Source organism: Macrosteles quadrilineatus, unplaced genomic scaffold (genome assembly GCF_028750875.1).
Source record: "Macrosteles quadrilineatus isolate MER2022 unplaced genomic scaffold, UCM_ALF_1.0 Scaffold_1__1_contigs__length_201487025, whole genome shotgun sequence".
NCBI classification, from domain to species: Eukaryota; Metazoa; Arthropoda; class Insecta; order Hemiptera; family Cicadellidae; genus Macrosteles; species Macrosteles quadrilineatus.
Window position 1 is genome coordinate 184,459,968 of NW_026542594.1, and position 24,477 is coordinate 184,484,444.

Here is a 24,477-nt window from a genome sequence, read left to right on the forward strand (position 1 = left end):
GACTATTGCTCATCCCCACTCGACAGTGGCCGTTGGTTACTAACCTCCAGTTCTTCGTCCTGAGGTTCCTTCTTGATGCTTGTTCCGGGTTCCTCCTTCACCTTGTCCAGTGGCATGGTCCCGGATTGGTTGGACTCCTCCTCCTTGCATTCCAGGTTAGAACACTCCTTCACTTCCTGCACTCCTTGCTGACTCAGCCTTCCCTGCAGCTCTTCAATCTCCTTCTTCATCTGTAAGACACACATCAGTTAGGTATCTAGTATATTGTACTTAAAAACACCTCAAGTATTTACAGAGTAATAAGTGGAATTAACGGGTGAGATTAATCAAACCATTTAAAAAAGTTAGAATACTTTGGTATTATACCGATCACACCTAAATTTGTCACCCTTAGGTTAGGTTTGGTTAGCATCTTCCGGTTATCTTATCTTATCCTAACCTAACCTAGGTGTGGTAACCTAACCCAATTTAGGTGAGGTCAGTATAATACCACAGTTCCAAAGTTAACATGATACAATGTGAATAAAATACTCCCGCCACATTAAACCGTATCATGTGTGACCTACATAGTAGTAGCTTATTCCCTATACGTGGAATATTTTGCTTAAAGAGCAAAATTATAACACCTCAGAACCATTTTTTATCACAAGATTACTTCACTGCTTGATTGTATTAAGCAATATACGAGTAATTTTCAGATTTGCGCAGTGTTTGTCATCACAGGTGTTAAGTTTGGATTAAAAACCATGAAAGATAAAAGTAGTTGAGAGTGATTATTTCAATTTTGCAGAAGAGTAGAAGAATTGTATGACAGAAATTTTCTTTTACCTTTTGCTGTAAAATAATTCCATGTTTTCACAGTAGGTCTACAAAAAACTAAATAAGATTTTATTTTACAATTCACCAAAGAATATGTTTTGATCACAGAGTATTTTAAGACTTAGGATTAGAAAATCGTTGTAGAGAAATATTCTACAAATTTTAACTAATTCCAGTCAAACTCTCAGACTTTGCGCAGTGTTGGTCATCATTGGTAAATTTTACTTAGAAAGGATAGGATAAGCAGGCTTACCTTAAGAAATATAGGCATCCCACTTCATTCACTACAGAACACAGGAGAAAACACAAAACCAAATAAACACTGGATATTTCGAGGCCACTGGCCCCTTTCTCAACATGGAGTGTGCTATGTCACATTGTATCATGTTAATATAATGTTAATGTTAATGTTAATTGTATCATGTCAATGTGACTCTCCATGTTGAGAAAGGGGCCAGTGGCCTCGAAATATCCAGTGTTTATTTTGTTTTGTGTTTTCTCCTGTGTTCTGTAGTGAATGAATTCGGATGCCTACATTTCTTAACCCTTTGAGGTCGAATTTTTTCCACATTTTCCGGCGAATTTAGCTTGCCATTCAAGCAGGAAAATGGCGCCCAGTGACCTATACTCGCCATTCGACCAAAAAAATTAACTTTTTTGATTTTTGAATTTTTTTTTTGTCCTTGTAGGTCGCCATTTTTGAGCAGTCGGCAAAATGGCGGGCGGCGACCTATACTCACCATTCGACCGCAAAGGGTTTTAAGGTAAGCCTGCTTATCCTATCCTTTCTCACACCTATTCTCAGGCAACAAGCCCTTTCTCTCCAAACCTAACTATAATATTAATGAGTCTTGGATGTTTGAAAATTATATTTTTAAATGTTTAGTCCATCAAACTTGTTTAAAAACAGTATGAAAACATTTTATTCCGATCTATTTATGTAATTACTAATTAGTATAGCCTTCTACTCATGTATAAAAAATAGTTAAACTGATATATTTTTTTATTTTCAGCAGAATTTGGTTTTTTTATGTCACATTCCTTTTGTTTAAAGTGTTCAAATACCTTAGAAAAATATAAATAAACCATAAATACTATCAAGTACAAAAGAACTACAGTAGAGTCAAATCCCTACTAATTTTACAGAAAAAAATTATTAGAATCTTAACCAAATCAAGAAGGAGAAAATCATGTAAAAACCTGTTTAAAAATCTTAGAATTCACACCATTATTGGATTATACATAAATGAAATTCTAAATTGGATACATAACACTAAGGAAAATTTGTCAGATGTAGTCAAATTTACACATAATTATAATACAAGGAATAAATATAATTTCAGATTACCACATCACAAATTGACGACTTTTAGGAACAGCCCTCAATATATGGGACTTAGATTGTACAATGAATTACCCCTGTATCTTAAAAATTTAAATGCTACTCAATTCAAAGATAAAATAAAAGATAAAATAATTGAGAAAGCCTACTATTCACTTGACAAATTTTTGGAGAACCCTATAATGTAGATAAAAATTCTCTGATATCCTACATGAGTTTATTTTAATTATTTTAACTATTAATTTTACTATAAAATACATCACTATGACGAAACACCTGTTCTTATGTATGAAATGTACTTTATAAAGAACGTATTGTGTAAATAAAATATGTCTTATGTCTATGTCTTAGTCCCGCAAACTCGGCACTCGATAACCCGGCAGTCTGGATAACTCGGCTATCACCTGTCTCAGAAATTTAGTGATATTTTGAGTCCGAGTTAAACATGGACTCAAGCCAGCTCAAGTAAAATCATTCACAACTCATACCAAGGATTTTTTGTACTATATCTGATGACTTAATACTGACTTGTAATATAAAAAAAGGAGGTTAAAACGCTTAAAAATTTTACTGTCCTTATTTTTAACCCTAGTTCCTGATAACCTGGCATTTCACAAACTCGGCACCCTTCCAGTCCACATTACGCCGAGTTTGCGGGACTCTACTGTACCTCAGAATCATACTTCAAAACCTTCATTAAATTTCAGATCTTTGTTTCATCATTGGCAGTTTTCAATAATTACTGTGAATAGTGTACTTATATTTTTCTTCTGCCAGGACGTTCTTTTCCCCATTTATAGAAGCCTGCTATCCCATCCCAACAACATCTGTAAAACTCAGGCCCTAGTGCCCTATGTTGCATCATTGACAAATTCTTAGTAACTGTAAAGTTTTTAAGATCTGATGTTTTATTGGGTTGTTTAATTTCTACATTTCTAGCATATTGGAATATGGCTTAGTGCCAATTAAAATTAGGCCTATCCTAAATGTTAAAGAAATACTTAAACCCTACCTTGGGTATCTCCGAGTTGGCATCCTTGTATTTCCTCTTATACCGATGCACCTCCCCCTTGAGTTGTTGGTTGTGGTTCTGCAGCGAAGTGATCAGATGCCTCATCTCTCTGTTGATAGGTCCAGTCTGCTCGTTGGCCGCGAGATTCTGCTCAAACTCTATCCGCAGCATCTCGTACTCCTTGCGCAGTTGGGCCAACAGATCTTCCAGTTGGATCACCTCCGTACGCAGCTTCTTCTGCGCCATCAGCTCCTCGCTCTGAACAGATGTTACACTTATGTTACTCTTATGTTACACTGTTACGCTGTTATTCTTATGTTACACTGACTTCATGAAGACCGGTACCCAGAATGCATTGGAACAAAATAAATGCCTGCAAAAGCTTGGTGTGGTTATGGAAATAGGAGAAGACTGATAAATGTGAGGGCAATGTTTTGTTTTAATCAAGTACAATATAGGATCTTCACTTCAGAGTCGGCAGGAGCGCCGGCCATCTTGGATTTTCTGCCCAAAATGGCAATGTTAATGGTTGAAACATATTACAACATTGTTTATTAAAATAAAAAGATGCAAAGCATATCATTTTAAAGCTATTGAAACCGCAGATGTGATTAGTTATCTACTTTTTAATTTTAATTGTTATTATTTTCACAAACTACATAAATATATTTGACTTAAACTGTGATTTTTTCAACCTCTAAAACAACAGGTTTAAAAATCCAAAAAGCAATTCACAGAGAAAATGAATTGGATTGGCGGGGCTACCGCGACCATCTTGGTGTTAGTTCGTTAAGCAGCTCAGTCGGCATCTAGCCGTGCTAGTAAGAGGTTTCTGCTGTACTCCGTCGAGTTACTGTGACAGTTTAAAATGTCTGTGTTAATTGAAAATGCCGCGAACTGTGAAGTGCGTGCAGTTATAAGGTTTTTGACTGCAAAATCTGTAAACTGATAGAAATCTATCAGCAACTTTGTGAAGTTTATGAGGAAAACATTCTTACTGAAGGTGGAGTTCATCAGTGGGTCATCAAATTTAAAAATGGCCGAACTAACGTTCATGACGAAGAGCAAAGTGGAAGAACCAACATTGAGACTGCCGAACTTGTCGAAAAAGTCGATGCCGATGCCCGTGAGACACAAAAGTTCACAATAACGGAACTCTCTATGGGTTTTTCAGAAATTTCGCGAAGTTAGTTGCACGAGATCATGACCGAAAAGCTTGGTTACCAAACTGTAACCAAAGAGTACATTCATTTATTTTTTGCATGCACTTCACAGTTCGCGGCATTTTTAATCAACACAGACATTTAAAACTGTCACAGTAACACAACGGAAGTCAGAAACCTCTTACTAGCACGGCTAGATGCCGACTGAGCTGCATAACGAACCAACACAAAGATGGTCGCGGTAGCCCCGCCCCTACGGATACAGACAAAAACGTAATCTACTTTCTGGATAGCCCTCGTATATAGATAGTAAGGAAAAGAACACACATGTGTTGTGAACACAGAGTAGTACAGAGGAAACATTGAAAGGTACACAAAAGTGGGATCCAGCGCTAGTGCTGATGTCTAGGGCAAAGTTCAACACCGCCACTCTTGCCCTCATGTACTACTAGGCTATGCTTAAGGTGATGGAAGAACATGTGCCCTGTGCGACAGAAATTTCCGCACAGTGGTCATCGTTTGGGCTCTTCCTTACTTGTTACAAGTATATTTCCGGCACAACATACCAGAGAAGAAAGCGCATGGTCATCCCATAAGTGTGTTTCCTCTGTGCCTTACTTCTCTGTGGTTCTTGATGCGATTGGAGGTTATGTTTGAATTGTAGTGTTATTGTAAGTTAAATTAAATATAGTTTTAACAAGACAAATACTTTTTATGAGGTAGCTTTTACAATAAATACATATTATGGGTAGTTACTAAATTTGCCAAAAAGAAGTATTTGCAATGCAATTTTCTGGTTTTAAAATTTATTTTGTTCTGCATCATCTCATGTTTTGCAATATAATATTCAGTTACTAAATCATTGGAAAATTGTAATATTACATTAACTCTTAAAATGATTTCTTATCGAATTATCTTATATCAATTGTACGGGTGGTGTCTGCCTTTTTGACCACTTTTGTTGATATTTTGTCATATTTTTCAATCAGGTCATCATAGGTTCATGAGATTATTTTCATATATGTTTTCAATTATTGGAAAAGATTTTGATTATGTAATACAATAAAAAACAATACAAGTGCAGAAGGGCACGTTGCCCATATGAGCCGTGTCCATATTTTGTTAAATTAATAGTGGTTTACAGCAACTGGTATTTTTTAATATGTTTTATGAAGAAGAAATATGTGCACAGTTTGTTGATGCAGAGGGTGAGCGATCAACATGCGTGGAAGTGAAAACAGATGTACCTCAGGGCTCGATTTTGGGTCCATTATTGTTTCTTTTATCAATAAACGACTTACCAGCTAATGCATCACTTTTCTCAACAACTATGTTTGCTTAAGATACATATTTTCCTAGCATATGTGTAAATACAAATTATCTTTCTCTCATTTCTGAAAGAACGTTAACTGAGGCTAAGAATGGTTTTGTGCAAATCGTCTTGTTGTAAATGAAAATAAAACACAGCATTTAATCTGTCAAACAAAAAATAGACCTGACATTAATAATGAAACTAGTAATACAAAAATTCTTGGGATTGTCATAGATTGTAATTTGACATGGTTACCGCATATTGAATCTGTTTGTTCAAAACTATCTAGAGTTCTAAAGTTGTGTATCTACTTAAGAGTTTGAGTAAAAATATACCTTCTTGTTATTTGCGTCTTGCATATTTTGCATTTTTTCATTCAGTCTTGAGCTGGCAATATGCTGTGGGGAGGAAGTTCTCGAGTACAGGAAATTTTACTCATTCAACAAGAGGCTGTGAGGATTATTACCAAATCGGATAGGCTATCTCATTGCAAACCGCTATTTATATGCACAAATATTTTATTGTCTTGTTAATATAAAGAAAAATGAAAATAGTTGTAAGCTAAGTGAAGATGTACATAGTTATAATACCAGAAACAAAAGACTGGTTGATTTGCTGCAGTGTAGACTGCAACCAACTGTCAAAAGTCATTTTGTGTCAGAAATTAGGTTTTTTAACAATCTGCATTGTGAATCAAGATCACTTCCTTTTAAGGTTTTCAAAAAGAAATTGTCTGTCTGGCTTTCTGCAAACCCCTTTTACTGTACCAAAGAATTTTTTAAACATGGAAATATAGTTTTATAAATCATCAATTTTGCAGATTGATTAAAGTTTTTTATTGTTGTTGATTATTATTAGAATTCCATTCAGTATTATTTTTCATTGTCATCTTTTAGTTGTTACAAATTCTATCCCAGTTATCAATAGTTTACACTGTGTCTAATGTTGGTCGTTTTCATGTTTACAATTAATTTAATGCAGCCAATCTCAATCTGTGATATTAGACTATAGCTAACCGTGATATATTATGTGTATTAGTTTAAGAAGTCTGGAAAGTTGAATTTAGATCCTCAGAACTAAATTAGAATATTATAGCATGCCATGTTGTCTATTGTCAACTACAATGTAGCCAAAATTAGAATGTAGTTATTTTTTGACGAAATCAATCACAATATTGTGTTGTTTAAATATGGAATAAATGACTATTCATTGACTATTCATGATTTAGAAAGTCATTAATCTGCAAAATTGAAATTTATTGCAGACTTTTTAGAGATTTTACTTTGATGTATTCATTCAGCTTAGTAAAAACACAATAGAGCCTTTGAATCTAGACTTATTTAATACGCAAGCAGGTTTTTTGTGACAATTACTCCTCCGAAACTACTGAACCGATTGACATGTTTTTGGTGTAATTGGAAAGAGCGTAACGTGAAGTTGTGCAGGAAACTTTTTTTTTTGGGAAATAATTAGAGAGTGAGGCCTGGGTGCCCTTTAAAGTATTGTATTTCTCCATAAGATTAACATGGGAAACAAACATTGTTATGAAACTCCAGCTGCTGTCAAGAAATGCTGTTCTGCTATTTAATTTAATTTCTTTACAAGGAGAATTGTTTGTTTCTTGGTGCCAAGTGGCCAATGAGCAATACTTTTGCATATATTTTAAATGCTATACAATATATAAAATGATAGTACTGTAATACATTAAGAGATCTTAATTTAAATAATCAATAAGCAGGATTGAGCCTTTACCTATGTTTCCTGGTAAGTGTGTTGTAACTGTTTCTCATAGTATATTATAGTATCTTAAAGTAAAACCAAATTTTCTTTTCTGCATTCTCACCCCGTAGCGAAGCACGGGCAGAGCAACTAGTGTTATTAAACCAACGAAAAGGGTTGTTTATGTTTACTAGCGCTACTCAACAACAAAACCATTTAATTTATCTCTATAAGAAATTTCTCAAAGTGCAAAGGTCCACATAGTAACACAAAAAAAATGCATAAACTCGATACTACAAAAAAGTTCAGGCCAGAACCATTTAATGCGCTTGGATTTTGACATTTATTAATTCGGCTTATATTTCTCTTAACCAACGGATTATTCATCTGCAGAAGAAGTTCATTGTGCTCTAATCGTGTCTAATAACATCCAAACACAGAAACCTTTCCTAAAATAGTACCTATATCTTGACAGATGTTTTGCATTTGCAGTGCCTATCCGTGCCCACTATCAGTGACCATGGCCCACTTGATTGGCCTTAAGTGAGATTTGTGAAAATAACACTACACTTCGACTTTAAAACAAATTTCAAAGAGTAATTACCATTTAAGCAGAACATTCATGACAGAAAGGTCATGTTCCTTTTGAACTAGATATCCTCATCCTTTCTAAGATACATTGATTAACAAATGCATGTAAACGTCACTATTTACATAACAATTTACAGTATTTGTTTTTTGGAAATGCAGCATTGCTTTGTCATTTGCATTATTTGTTGCCAATGAAGCAGCATGACCATTATGAACGAGGTCCCTCATTTCAAGAATAAAAGCCAGCTTCACTACAAGTATATTCCACTACACCTAACATTCCACACATTATGTAATTGATAAGGCTCAGACAAATGACATCTGCATTTCATGGAATCAATGTTATGCTAAAAAAAATATTGTTGCTAAATTTAGAGGGTTATTCACTGACACTGAAGTACAGTATAATGACCGTCGTGACGAAGGAAAAATAAAACTTACACAGCATTAGGGTGGGCCTCCCTTTGAAGTAAGAATGTGCCATCTCAACAAACAGATATTTTTCTAAAATAAAAAAACAGATTTAATCTGCATAACACTTTGATGAAATCGCAGAAGTTTGTACCACAAAAGATCCACCAATACGATTTTAATACTATTTTAAGATTCTTCCAAAAGCATTCTTTATATTATAATTATATTCATCAAAAAGAAGATAAACCAGTTAACATAGGTACAATAACTCCAATGACGGATGGTATATTATTTGGTATTATTATATGGTATTATATTCGTCCAATTTAAATTATTTTAGGATATTAATTATCATTTAAGTTTGGTCTAACATGTTATGATAAGAAATATTTAAAAAATGTCTCATATGAAAAAAAGTATTTGTAGTTTCGAAAGAGCCTTTCTCAGGAAGGGTACCTGGAGCCAACGCGGGCGCTCACCTTGGCTGTGCGACGTTGACGATACAAAATCTACACGGAACGCCAAAAATCCCAAGTGAAAGGTTACAGTGTGCGGAGTATAGCATCTAGTTTCGAGAACACCTTAGCACCAACTAATTGTCCCAGAGTGTAGTCTACAGAGGGCACAGGATATAGTTCTCGTTGAACACGCTCATTAAGTTTAGTTAAATCTACGCAAGTCTTATTGAATAGTCCTTTTTAGGACAAGAGGTGTACACCAGTCAGTCGTGTCTACTCTCACGATAAAACCTTTATCCAAAATTGCATCCAGTTCTTTTTTCACAGCATCTTAATAGGGTAGGGGAACACGCCTTGGAACTTTGAGAGAGTACGGTTCAACGTTTGGTTTTAATTTTATATTATAATAAGTTTATGTACCACCAAGACCGCTGAAAAGTTGACGGTATGATGTAACGGGATCAATCGAGCCAGTTGAGTCGACTCGAAACATCCTTTTAACTAGACCTAATTTTTCACTAACTTCATTGCTCAAAAGGGTTCTATCAGCACCAGATATTACATAAAACTGAGACTTATTGTCTTGTACTGGATTGTACCCTCGAATACGCCTACGATATTAAGGACAGACCCGTTAGGCCCAATTAAAACTTTGTTACTTGAATTTAGTGGGTACGGTACTGTACACAAACAATTTCAACTTATAAATTGATTGGGGCAAGACACAAACGTCAGCTCCTGTGTCTATCTTAGCTTGAATACATACTCCATTTAGTTTAACTTCAGCAGACCATTTTGCTTTAGTATTATTTTGAGGATTAATAGACCCCACAAATTTGTCACTCTTAATAACTTCATCTTGAATAGGATTCAAATTTATTTCCTACACATTTTTGAACTGGCAACATTTAGCAAAATGGCTCTTCCTGTTTCGACAGAAAATATTCCAGGCAGGACATTTTGGTCGTTCGTGTTGAGCGTTACCACACCACTGGTATTGATTACAGTAGTAATTGGTACTGTACGCATTGGAATCAACTGGAGGTTTCTGAGCAAATTTAGTGCTCAAAGTCCTTAAAGTGACTTTATCTACAGTTAGTGCATGTTCTGAAGACCGGACCTCATCAATGATTGTTGCATTTTAACCGATTCGGCTTGCTTAACATTTGAGACAGCAGAATTAAGTGTTAGATCTGCATTCATTTGTAGTTTTTCAGATAAACTTTTGTCTCTAATCGCTACAACAAGTTAATCCCTTATAGCCTCATCTTTACAAGAAACAGGAAAATCGCATCTAGAAGCCATGTCATGAAGATCATGATTATGAATCAAAATCTCAACACGCTCTTTCTCATGTTGAACCCTATTATGAAACGTGTACCTCTAATAGATTAAAATAAATTAGAAGGAGCAAAATATGTATCAAATTTTGTTTAAACAGTTTTGAAACTTTACTTCCCTCAGATGTCAAATTTAATAATTCAAATATGCTTTCGGTCTTTTCGCCCATCATAGTGTGTTTACCTGATATGGTTTGTCTTCATTGTTGAGCCCAGATACCGAATGAAAGCGCAAGAAACGTGAGGTTTTTCATTTAAATAATTTTTCTCCTTTAAAATCAAAATGTTCTGGGGAAGGAACACTAAAACCTTTCATCTTTATGTACTGTATTGCTAAAACAATAAAAAAACCCACTGCCACCATGTAGTGTTATCGTAAGTTAAATTAAATATACTTTTAACGAGACAAATACTTTATTGTAGGTAGCTTTTACAATAAACTAGCATTCAGAATGTTTACAAACAAAAACTAAACAAATAATATTTGTTAAACACATATGAATAACAACACATGAATATTTTTTGTAATATTTATTAAAGTGCTTATATTGTGCAGATTTGACGATTTCTAAGGGAGTAACGTTTTATATTTGTATTTGTTTGCTGCAATAATTCGACTATCAACCAAAGTGATTTTAGATGATCCTGAAATAAAAAAAAAACATATTTTACAATACTGTACTACCTATTTATTTGTAAAGGCATTTTGCAGTAAACTTATTAAATTTTTGAGATATCCGATCAAAATGTCTTTTTACATTGCTATTTTAATCAATTCCTCCTGACTGAGTTATTTGTCAAGTATCATGCAGTTAGAACTGAGTAAAAAAGGGCCAATAAAACTCATTAAAAATGTAATTTATAATTTACCAACATAACATTTCCTTTCATATGACACTAATTGTAAATCAAATAAATGTTATAGCAATTTTCAATAGGTACATATACATGCATTTTTTATATATGCAAAACTTTTATTTAAAAGCAAACCTTGAAAAATAAAAAATATTTTAAAAAAATCTTTTCTTGATCAAATTTATAAATAGTCTAGTATTCAATTTGTTACACAATAAACTTTATTTGGTTTGTTTGTATATAAAATCCTTCATTTTATAGCTATGATTGTAAAACTATGCAAAACGATAAAATAGGCCTGGATACAATTTTTGCACAAAAATTTCATGTGTACTAAGTTAAGTTATTAAAGTGTTGGGAGTAATGAAATAAATGGAAAATAATATTCCAAGCATAATTATATTACTTTTGCAACTAATTACAACATTGGGAAGAATGAGGTAAATCAATAATAATTAGTGATGGTCGGATCCGGATATCGGACTACCGGTATCCAATCTAGAACCGGCACCCAATCGGATCCAAAAACTTCCAGATCTTGGGCTGGATCCGGTTTTGATGGATCAGATTTTTTTACTAACACAAAGCAGTCTGTAACCATGTACAAGACTATCTGTGACTGTGTACAAAAAGACTATCTGTGTCTGTGTACAAGAAGACTATCTGTGGTAGTGATGGACAAAATGGAAACTTCAAAATTTTTTTATCCCGAAGCTTCGGGCGGGATTAAAAAACTAACGGGATATTTTCGAGACGAGATTATGGGCCGTTAGCTAATTGTCCAGGGACAAAACTAAAAACTAGAGGTTTGCTGATATCCAAAAATCGGGTCAGATTCGGTACGTCAAGATACATGCCCTTGTTATTTGCATCAAGAGACATTGAGACATGGCCTTGCCATATAAGTTATTTACATCAAGAAACAAACACTAAGACATGGTCTTGCCATATAAGTTATTTGTATCAAGAGACAAACACCGAGACATGGCCTTGCCATAATAAGTTATTTGCATCAAGATACAAACACCGAGACATGGTCTTGCCATATAAGTTATTTGCATCAAGAGACAAACACTGAGACATGGCCTTGACATCAATTCTTTTATATTATTTTTTTTAACCGTCCATTAAATATCGTCCCGAAAAAAATCCCATCCCGCGGGAATTTAAAAAATCTTATCTTGTCTCGACCATCACTAATCTGTGTAAAGAAGACTCCTCTAAAATGAGGCAACTTTAAATCAGCAGCAAGTTTTATTATATCCAAACTACTTAATGGTTTTTATGGAAGTCTTTCAATTATTTCCTATGAGTACATTCTTTTTACTTTTACTACCAGATCCCGTACAAGGTCTCAAATAGAGCCACTTACCACTTTTATTTTTCCTTTTGCAGGCACATTTAAGATTTTTTTTCTTTTTCCCAACAGGTTTTTAATTTCTTATTTGCTTTTTAATTTTTGAAGTCTTTCCTTTTCCCCCACCAAGTTTTGCTTTAGTTTTCATTATATTAGTAACTGCCCAGGCGGCAGCTCTCTCACCAATACTAGAGTCTGAAGCTTTTACCCTTTCCCAAGCTAATAAGCTGGCAGCCACTGAACTAATTCTACTATCCTTCGATCTTGAGTATGCTATATCGAGGTTTTTGCGTGCAGCATCCAATTTATTTATGCCTGGATCACCCCTTGCTTATCTCTTCCTTAAATTTGTTCCAGGTCCACAGTACTGATAGCCGGGTATGTGAAATTCTACAGGTAAAATACTCTGTGTCTGTGTACAAGAAGACTATACTGTGTTCTAACTTAGAAATATATTAGATGGGGGAGTCTTGACTTTTTATTCACCCCGTATGTACACAGATAATCTTCTTGTACACAGACACAGGGCATTTTACCTGTAGAATTTCACATACCTGGCTATCAGTACTGTGGACCTGGAACGAATTTAAGGAAGAGATAAGCAAGGGGTGATCCAGGCATAAATAAATTGGATGCTGCACGCAAAAACCACTATATAGCATACTCAAGATCGAACTATAGTAAAATATACAGATACCCTTTTGGTGGTCGTGCAAACTTAGCACAAAGTTTAATTTTATGATCATGAAAAGTTTTAGTGTCCAGAAAAATGAGGGATTATGGGTTCAACTGGAGATTACTCTATATATAAGATATATTGACCTTTAAACATTACCAATTTAATTATAAACAGTATGATTTAAATTGGCATTCTGTTAATTACGTTTTTTTTTTTACCCGCCCTTATGACAGTGTGTATCTGGATCCGGTTCCGAAGATCTGGATCCGTATCCGGTACCGACATTTTCTTGGATCCGCCCATCACTAAAACTAATGCATAATACCGCATAATAATGCATTATGCGTGCGCTGGCCGTCTTTAGTCTTTTGTAACCTGACGCGCCAGGACGGGCGCCACCCGTCTTTAGGTGGGAATGGGTTAACAGACTTGAAAAAAGAATTCATCATTTAAGCTGCAAGGTCTACCAATTTGATTTCAGTAATTTAAGTTTAAGAACATCACAAATAACCCACATATTTGAACTATTACTACTCTACATAACATTACCCGCCCCCCTCTGCTCCCCCACATATTTAATTGGTGAATCAAACCCTTCTTACTACTCCTATTTCTATTTATTTATAGTTCCAACATTACCTCCATCATTTCAATCTGGCGCAGATGAGCATTCTTGGAGCTCTGTAGTTGTAGTCGGGCCTCGTCAAGTTGGGTTTTCAGCTGCATGGACTCATTGTACAAGACAGAAAACTGCGACTGCAAACACTTGTATTCCGTCGTTTCCACAATCACACTCTCGGGCAGTTGTCGGATCTTTAAGGTAAAAAGACAATAAGGTTATAATTAATTTTGATACAAAACAAACAATTAAAAGTCTTACATTGATTGTGTTTCACTGATACATGACTCAAAAAAATTTAACGAAGCTTTAATTTAGAACGTTTAAATTTAAACTTATTTTGAGTATGATTAGGATTAGATAATTTGTTTGAGAGGTATTGAGGAAGGAGCGCTGCCCCATAACTAAAATAACTAGACACCCAACTTATATATTTATCAATACTTTCTTATAAATGTCTAAATAGTAGAAAGACAACACTAGAACGAACAATAATATGACAACAATAAACAGTGAGTCAGAAAATACCCTAATAGTAAAAACTTCACTTCTGAAGAAGCCTCTGAAAGAGGCGAAATATTAAGTATATTATGTGTGTGATTTTATGTGTTCTTTGACTCGTCTGCAACCTTTCATCAGGTGAGTTAGCTGTGTCCTCTCCATCCTATATTTAATTATTTAATCCAAACCTAATAGTAAAAAAAAATTGTTTCAAACGACTCAGGACACTGCTATAGTGATTTAGATCCCAAAACTAATTGTGAATTGACTTTTAACTAAGTTCCACTTACGTCCATTTTCAGTTTTTCCACTTCCTTCAGGGCTTCGCGATGTTGTGAGTGTAATTTGTCCAATTCCTGTAGTCGATTGTTGGCCAGTTCCCTTGTTTCTTCTATCTCCTTTTGCAGTTCTTCCATCTGAACAAAGTTCACTGAAGGTTAGTAAAAACCAACATTGGTGTTGGAAGGTTTATAAAATTCACTGTAAAATTATAGTTACTAAATAATAAGAGAAAGCCAGAAAGTAAGCTGAGTGCTAGTTTGAAAAAAACTGCAATTATATAAAAATCATTTTGAAAGGGAAAAAACTTTCCTACAGTCACCCGACAAAGTTAGCAGCTGCATATTTATACTTTGTCGTACGGGTTTTACTTTGGGGCACATCAGGATTTTAACCAAACAATACAAAACAGCGTGGTTTTATTATACACGTAATCAGTGTACGCTTGGAAATAGGTTGGCAACACTAAAAGATAATCATACTATGATCAGCTGGTTGACTATTATAACTACGATTTAACCTCTAATTTCAAGTTTATAGTTTATATCAGTGTTGGGGAAGCTACTTTTAAAATGTATCTAGCTACAACTACTGCTACATTTCCAAAAAAGTAGCTTAGCTACAGCTACAGCTACAGTTCCGAAAAAGTAGCTAGCTACAACTACAACTACAATGAAATGTAGCTACAGCTACAATTTTAGCTACTTTTCCAAAGACGTTAATTTTTATTCCACGCACATGAGGTAAATGTAAAATTAATTGCAACTACATTTTTATTAAACAAACATTTAAAAAAATGTCAGTATTGTATCTAACATTACTTGGAAAACAAATTATTCCTAGATTGTATTTAATTTGTTGGCATTATAAACCTAACATTACAACAACAGAACCAAATAGTTGGGTGTCCCATCATATTTAGTAATTATTTTTAAATATTGCATTATTTTTAAGCATCTTAAAATGTAATTTTCATTAAGTTCAAAGGACATACAACCAAACTATATTTTAAAAGCTAATTTTATTAATTTAATATAGATTCATTTATAGATGTTTTATATCAACAATTAAGACCAATAAAACTGCAAAAAGATTATTTAAAAATACTTTTTGTGTTACAGAGCCTAGGCTACTGAAATTGGAGTTTATTGCCTTTCTTTACTTTTAATGTTAAAAACAACATTGCTATAACTTTTAAAGTGATAAATTACTTATTCTACGAATAACACTTTTCAATGTCAAGAAATCGTCCTTTATTGTCATTATGCATAGGGCAAATTGTGCTTCATCCTAGTTGTTAGAGAAAACAGTATTCAGCAACTTATCCTGAAATCGGCTTTTAATTTAAACATGATGAAATTTTTAAAGTAAAAATAACATGTAGGCCTACTTGGCTATGTAACAAGTTGGCTATAGTAGGCTTGTTCTTGCAAGGACTAAACAGATATATTCATAATAATTGAACTTGGTATTCGTCTTAAACCATAGCTTCAGTCCTATACAAGAGCTGTTAGCAGGAGCAAACTATGCTATTTTTTCGTTGGTTTCCGTTAAACCCCAAGTTGAAGCATTATCGATATAATAAACAAACTAAATTGATTACTAATTCGTCTGTCCTGTCAACCACTTGCAAGCATTCAATTCAATAGCTTCTCTTGTCACCGGTACCGTTTAAACGTCGTCTGCATCTAGCGATTTTATTTTATCTGACAGTAATCATAGAGTAGTAAATTAAGGAAATGAGAGCCAAAAATGTGGATAAGGGTCATTCTCAAAAAAGTGTACATTTTCAGTAAAAAAAAAAAAACTAAATTATATTTTCTAATTTTAACAGAAAATGTATTTATAGTAGGGTTTGTAAAGTACAATAGAATGTGATATAACTCCAAGATCAAAACATTATAGTTTTTCTAAAATAAAATATATAAATATTTCACAGTCTACGGACGTGACACAAACCTCCACGGACGTGACACAATCTTCTAGGAATTTAAATAAAACAGTATTGTATAAGAAAGAAATCTTTTAATATTTTACTGTTACCATATGTGACCTTAATCAATAAGTATACAGCCTTAAATTGATAATATATATGGAGCCTAATGTGAAAGTGTGTCGAGTTTGAGTAGGCCTACCGTCTACCTCAAGTTTAAAACGGAACCAACATTAATAAGGAGCAAATAATATCACCCCAGCCCTCTGCCCACTATATACACAATAAATCATCCCCCAAAATGCAGTTAATTCCATCTGGATTACATTGTCTTTTCAATTTAAGTCAAAAGAAGCTTAACAAAAATTACAGCTCGACTAATTTCACGTGGAGCTATGTAACCAAACCTAATTAAGGAGGCCTAGTTTAATTTTCTTTGGTAGGCCTACATCTTCAAAAATGTATTGCTCCCTAGAATTTACTTTAGGCTGCTTCAAAATTGCTTCTACTTCACTTTCGTTAACTACTGCCTCACACTCCGTAGAAAAAACAAATTTATTTTTTGTGTCTGGGCATCTCCGCATGAAGCGAACTTGATAACCGTCCTCCAGACATTCAGTTACACAAGCAGCATAATAAAAGACTGTTCCCTTTCGGCCGAAGACTTTTACAACTAAATAATCATTAACTTTAACAATAGAAGACTTTTCATTTGTCACAACTTTATTGCCAAAAGAGGCTTCATTTAAGTTTTGTTCAACTTCATTTTCCGAGTCACTATAAACCTCTTCATATCTCAATTGCTTGTAACTGTTAGGTGTAGTATCCTCGTTTGGTGTAGTGTCCTCCATTTGTTTATCTGTATATTGTTAAGGAAAACATGAAGGATATAAGATATAGGTTCTATTTTACTTACCTTTATAAGATTGCCTGGTAAAAAAATTTAAATTATATCTCCCCCAAAACCAATTGCCTAATTTCATGGTATCTTTTTGAGGCGTATCTTGCTTTCCTGTCTTTAGTATATAATACCTTTGTTTGTATTTTGAGAGTTTAGTTTGCAAATTTTTATTTTCTGTCTCCCAACTAGTTTAAATTTGGTGAAGTGAAAGATATTTTCCTATCATTGTGGAAGATTAAAACCAACCTCAAATGAAAGAGTTTTAAAAAACATGTTAAATATTCACTTAAAACCATAATCTATTTAATTATTGTAAAATTCAATACCTCAACATAGTATGTACCTACATAAATTTAAATAGGCCTACTTAGTGAAAATAAAAGGATACATTGCTGAAAAGTAGTAGAGACATCAGGAATTGGTACAGTGCCAATACCATAATGGGAACAATTCCCAGTTTTGACACAATTGGCACAACTAAGTCTTCTCATAAACAACAAATTTTTTTGATTCGATGACCAAAATGCTTCATGGACCTTTAATGTTCCCTTAAAAGTTGGTAGATTTTCTGGTATTAAGTTTTCAAATTCATGGAAATCATGATCGTTTATTTTTGTTATTGTGATGCCTGGACATTTGTTTGACACATGTTGGACCAGAGTGTTCAAGTCAGGAATGTCTTTTCCTTGGCCAACTGAACTATCTGCTGATCGTTTTACAGCACCACCTATCCCATCTGGAGCCCCTTTACCGTGCCCCTTTTCAGTATAATGCCAGCGCACTACATTGGCCTCCAGTTCTTTTTGGAAAAATGTCCCTATTAAATAAAAAATTGACTTATTCCTGTACTGCTGTGACGGACTGTCACTCAGAAAATGAGCTGTATTTATGGCCGGTATTTTTTCCTTTATGCTACTTATGACAGGTTTCAAATGAGCACAGACCCCAACAAAATCATGTCTTCTATTGTCTGAAAATGTAGCGTAGGATTTAGATTTAGTTTCTTTCTTTTCCGCATCGTAATAATAAACTACAACAGTATGGATGGATACCTGGTTCCTAGAACCTCCAAAGTGGAGGGATTGAACTTCTTGTGAATACTTACAACTGTAATTTTCTGAAAAATCACAATGTATTAGAATATCATTAGGACCCAAGCTCTTTTTTAGATTTGATGTTACTCTGAACTGATGTTTAATATTACATACATGTTTCATGAAATCATCAAGCAAGTTGTTTGTGAAATGTAACAATAAATCCTTTTTGGAAGAGGTCACTTCTTCTTTCAATGTTTTGGTACAAACTTTATTTTCACCTCTTATTGCTACTTCAACCCTTTTTTTGCACCATTGGTGGTAGGTAATTTCTCCATCCACGAATTCTTTAACTTCTACATTTTTCTCTTTGCAATTTTCACAAAGCCTTTCTAAACATGCTTCTTTTAACTCTTCCCCACAAGTTAAACTTTTTAGAATGTCTGTAGGGTATTTAAAAGACAACATTTTTAATGAGTAAAGTTTGTCTAATGCCAATGCAAAATTTTCATGGTCAATGCAAAGGCATGTGTCCCGTTTTAAATAATCAGGTTGAACAACCCAGAATGGTCTTAGTTTACAGAATGTGCTGTAGGATATTTTTTGGTTCATTGATGATTTGATAAATTCATTGTACAAGTTTTTCATTGTATCATTAAGCAGCCTTTTCTGTTTTTTTTGCTTATTTTTTGTTTTTGTTTCCTTTTTGCCAGCAGTCAATCTGCTAACACTATCTTTTTCAAAAAAACTTTCAACTTCATTTTTTATTTTACAATTTTGTTTCAAGAGTTCAATGGTAACCTTGTTTCGGTTGGAACATATTTTTCTTGAAGTAATGGTACATATTCTTTGTTGTACTCTGTATTTTTTAACTATTTTCCCTGTTAAAACTCTTTCAAAAGCTCTTTTTTTGTTAGTACTTCTTTCAGAGACAAAATTCAGATTTATCTGTTTCTTTAGAACCTCTCCAAAAAGTAAGTTTCTTCTGACTTCTTCAGAACACTTTCTGCTGCCTTTGAGCATTTTGTTGACCAACTTCCGAGGAGTCTCGTCTTTGGTAGAATTTAATCTGTAGTACCTTTGTTTATAACGGTCCCCTCTTTTTTTTAACTTTTTATTTTCTTCTTCCAACTTTTTTATTTTAGATTTCAATTCATCTCTGTTCTTTCTTCGTCTTTTTCTACCGCTGTCTTTCCTTGAACTTGATCCAGCAACAGGTAGGGCTACAGGATCTGCCAAAATATTTTCTTCATTAGGCCTATTATCGAGATGCATGATAGGACTTTCAGGAGGAGTGGCTATGTTTTCAATAAGCTCTGCCATTTTCTTTTTATTTTCTCGACTCTTTCTAGTTCTTTCCTTCCAACCCTTTCTGATCTTTCTTTTTTCTCTTTCAGATAGTTCGGATATTTTTTTTCTCGATGCTCGTTTCCTTTCCCTATCTTTGCGTTTTTGTTCCTCATATTTTTCAGGATTTTCTTCTTTCATTTTAGTTCTCGCCCTTCTCATACTCAACTTTTTGGACTCCCGTGTCTTATCGACCTTCCCCATAATTGTTTTAATCTGGAAAAAATATCTGGCTATAGGTCACTAGTTTTAATTTTAAAAACTAACCAGCAGTATTGAAAACAAAAGATCTTTCATAAATAATAAAGTAATAATAAATAGAATAAGTATTAGGTATAAGTTATTCAAAATAATAAGTAGAATATAAAAAAGAAACTTCATTCTCTGAATAACTTAATATGCTGTCACGTCTGTGGTATATTCGTCACATCCGTGGAATACTTAAAGTAACAGACGTGACATCCACAGACGTGACAGATCAAAGGTTAATAGACCAATACTAGGTTGTATTTGAGGTTAGGATTCCAATAACTTGAAACTAAGGATTACTAAAATAGCCACTAAACATTAATTAATGATAGTTTAGTAAAAATTGTATTACTTACCTCTTAATCTTAGCTACAGACGTGACACACAGTCATGAACAAGATTAACTTTTCTTACTGGACCACTCAAAAAACACATTTAATCATCACTTAACTAAGTCCAAACCATGCTGTCAATTCAAAATGGCTGCTGAAGGAGTAGAACCACCACTAGTATGTGCCACAGCTGCCATCTGCTGAATTATATTTGAACTACAAACTTCTTCCACAGACGTGACAATTTTGTTAGTGACACGACTTATGTGCTTAATAATTACATTAAAAACAGTTAATTTTGCTAATTGTATTGGCTTACTTCTTAATCAGGGTTGATACTTCCATATAATACACTTTAACCCATATTAAATGTTATTATGTGGGGGAAAATAGCTTGTGAAGTACCTGAAAAACAGGTAGTGACATTCCACGGACGTGACTTGTCACAGTCTGTGGCTAATATATTTTTTTAAATAAGTTGAAATTGCAATTTTTTATTATTATTTAAGTTAGTTTAAGAGTACTAAATATTATAATGCATATTTTTGTTGGTTTCTTTCTTAAATTTAAGGAGTAAATCATCAATGACACAGAAGTGCTCCTTTCATGGAGAATGACCCATAACACTTATTTAATGGGCTCTATGTCCACACAACGTTGTAATAGGGAATGAAACGGCTGCAACCAGCTGTTTGAAGCCAAGAAAGTAGCCCTAATTTTTTTGAAAATCTCAGTTTGAAAGAGGTTGTTTCACGTAAGGTTGAGGTTATGATAAAAATCACTTTCTCAAACAAATGTTAATGTAGCGAGAAAAGTAGCTAAAATTCCGCTACAACTACTTTAAAAATTTAGCTAGCTACAGCTAAAGCTACAAAATCTTAAAAGTAGCGTAGCTACAGCTAACGCTACAAAAAAAGTAGCGCGCTACTGTAGCGTCGCTACTTGTAGCGCGCTACTTCCCAACACTGGTTTATATTACTATTTTCGTTCAACGCTTGGTTTGAACACAACTGAAGTATTTGAAAGATAAATTATTATAAGTGGGCATAGCATGTTTAAAAACAATGAGCTCAGTGAAAGTGCTTGTGAATATAATGGTAGACCAGAAAAGTAAGAAACTGAAAACATGTTTCATTAAACCTGTTACCTGAAAAATCAAGAAAGAAGTATGAAGGAGCATACAAACTGTTTTCCTCTTGGCGCGCAAGTAAGAAAGTTACAAAGATGTCAGAAAATGTTTTATTGGCATATTTTGAAGAACAATCTACTTGTTTATACCTGTATTCTAGAAAATAAGTAATAGGCTACTTAAAGATACTACGACTACAATCAGCTGGTGCAGTATTTCCCATTCTGTTCATGGCTTGGGTCTAACCTAATCCCAAAAACGTGTTGTATAGTGATTGAAAGACTAATTATTTATATACTTTATAGTGACTGTAGGAAAAATATATTGGGTAACACAAGTGCGAAAGGCCTTTGCTGCACTCGAAATCATTCCGCACAAGCCTGCAGCCCGTGCGTAAACATTGCTCTTGTGTGCAGCAATGCTCACTAATTACACAAATAACTATTTAATCCTACATTTTTATTTTGGTATTTTTTGTGAGCTCCATTTGATACACTTCAGTATCAAAATTGTGTAACACATTATATTAATTTAATAGTAGCTTATGTGTAATGATAAAAGGCTAACACACCTGACATAAGTAAACTTAAATAACTGACTTAAGGAACTTTAAAAGGGCTGAAAAATAAGTTTTTGAAAGAAGATGCACAAAACAGACAATATAAATCTCCCAATAATGGAACAAAATTTTTATAACTTTCTCATATCATCACTTAAGTAGACTGAATGAAAATGGTGCAGTAAAACTTAAAGACTCCAACATATAGCAGTACAGTAGTAAAATAATACTAACTATTAAATTTACTGATTTGGGCCAAATTATCCAAATGTCACATCTCTGTCTTGGAGCAATCTTTTATTTATTGTTGCTTAAATTTAATATTTTACATAATTATATTTATACCTAGACTTATCCTTCACAGTTGGAAACAACTTGTACTAATGTATGTTTAAGATGTCACATAAGGTCTGATACAGATAAATAGTTTACATAATTATATTTAGTTACCTTGTTGTTCACTTACTTTCATTAGAACTTTGGATGGACGGGATTGAACTTTTGGTTCGGGACAGGAAAGGACAAGATTTTTATTTTCATCCCGATTTTCAGGACGGGACTGGATTTTTTCCTGTGTATAAAAAGAAAGTCTTAAGTATTGCAGTTAGCAAACAAGACAAACAAAATCAATTTTTACCATTTGAGACACTGATCTATAAAAACCAAAAAATAAAAATGGGTAAAGATTTACAGGTATAGAAACTTGTGACTCGCGGTCACAGCATGATCGTTGGTATGAATCTGCAGTCAAGGCGTGGCCGTCATTACGACTCCGCGGTCAATGAGAGATCGTCGGTATGACTCCGCAGTCACAGCATGATCGTCGTTATGAATCCGCAGACAAGGCGTGGCCATCGGCATGACTCCACGGTCAAGGCGCAATCGTCGGTATGAATCCGCAGTCACGGCATGATCGCCGGCATGACTGAGCAAACAAAATTTCTTGGACTAATTATCGATAAACATCTATCTTGGGAGGGCCATGTAAATTGTGTGGTTAAAAAGGTATCTTCCGGTATCCATGCTCTGCGACAGATGTCCAGAATATGCAGTTTAGACACTCTTAAGAGTTGTTTATTTCTCATTAATACATTCACATATTTCATATGGAATTGTTCTATATGGGGTAACATCAAAAACTAATTTAGTTAAAGTACTAATTAAGTATAGTCTTTATATTTATGAAAGAATAATTTATGCAAAACAGATCCAACTATCATCCATCTCAACAGAACAATTACCGGTAGTATTTAAACACCAGATTAAAAATTAACCTACCTTGGCATAATCTCAAATTTTACACTAAAAAGACATCTTACTTAGGGCTAAAATTTCTCCAGTCGATACCAGCTAGCTCACATCCAAAAAGAAACAAAATTTAATAAATTCAAGCAGCTCTTAAAAGAATATTTTTTAAGATCTCCCTGCTACTCAGTAACAGAATTCTTCAATATTAGTAAAAAACAGTTAGGCCTAACATAATTTGAATTCCAAATAGGCCTACTGTAGCCTAATCCTTAAAGTCATGGTTTTGTTAAAAGTAAAAGTAAAGTAATTTTAGTACTCTTTTTATGTATTTAATTAGCAGTAAGCAATTTTGAATTTAGCTTATGACTATTCAAGTTCATGTAATGTGAAACTTTTTTTTTACAAAGAGGTAGGCGGCCTCTTTAACCATTTTAACCTTGCATATCCCCGGTCCACATAGACTACAGATCTGTGCATGGAAAGTATCCAGCAAAGCAAGGGGTGAGCCGGTACAGGACGAAGGTGAACTAGAACTGTACTGATAAATTTTTGTGGCAGTGACCAGGATCCGAACCCACAACATCGCTGCCTTGGGCCCGAAGTCCGTGACACTACCAACTGAGCCACCGACTCACCAAACGAATAAAGAATGAATGACTATAACGAATAAAGAATGTTTTGACTTTGACTCCACGGTCACATCTCGATTGTCGGCATGAATCTGCGGTCACGGCAAGATCGTCGGTATGACTTGATGTCACTGCGTGATCGTAGGTATGACTCTCGGCTTAGGCGTAATCGTCGGTATGACTCCGCGGTCACATCGCGATCGTCAGCATGACTCTGCGGTCACGGCAAGATCGTCGGTATGACTTGATGTCACTGCGTGATCGTAGGTATGACTCTCGGCTTAGGGCCGGACTACACGAGCGTATGAAACGCCGCCGATAGTACGCGCAAAAATGTCCAGGACTACACGAAGCCGACAATCAGCAGCGTATTGAACGCGAGAACATTGACTACACGAGCGTATAGAACGCCGCCGACTGTCCTCACCCAATGTGACTGTCATTTGGACCGTTCCAATATGGATTGGACACGATACAGGTCGGATGTGTAGCTGGTATGCTGTTGTTGCAGGCTGTTAAGAAGAAATGTCGTGCAAAGAGGCGTTTGGTAGTCACACCGAACATTATCAAGTCGTTTAGTTAAGCCGCGTTTACACCGGAGTTTCAAACAAAAAGTTGCAAACTTTTATTGCAAACACCAGTTGCAAACAGTAGTT

General features: G+C 34.4%; 1 protein-coding gene across 4 annotated transcripts in view; it reads right to left on the reverse strand.

Annotated features, from left to right (window-relative positions):
* The window catches only part of LOC128991524 (E3 ubiquitin-protein ligase Bre1), a 50,896-nt gene that overhangs the window by 15,701 nt on the left and 10,718 nt on the right, over positions 1-24,477 (reverse strand). For 2 of the 4 annotated variants that reach the window (XM_054414487.1, XM_054414477.1), the window contains exons 7-11: positions 22,411-22,515; positions 14,472-14,597; positions 13,701-13,874; positions 3,174-3,431; positions 45-230 (exon numbers count right to left, since the gene is read on the reverse strand). In XM_054414487.1, coding sequence (XP_054270462.1) covers positions 45-230; positions 3,174-3,431; positions 13,701-13,874; positions 14,472-14,597; positions 22,411-22,515 — 849 coding nt within the window. The remainder of the gene's footprint in view (positions 1-44; positions 231-3,173; positions 3,432-13,700; positions 13,875-14,471; positions 14,598-22,410; positions 22,516-24,477) is intronic. The other 2 variants (XM_054414504.1, XM_054414496.1) reach the window with 1 other exon arrangement.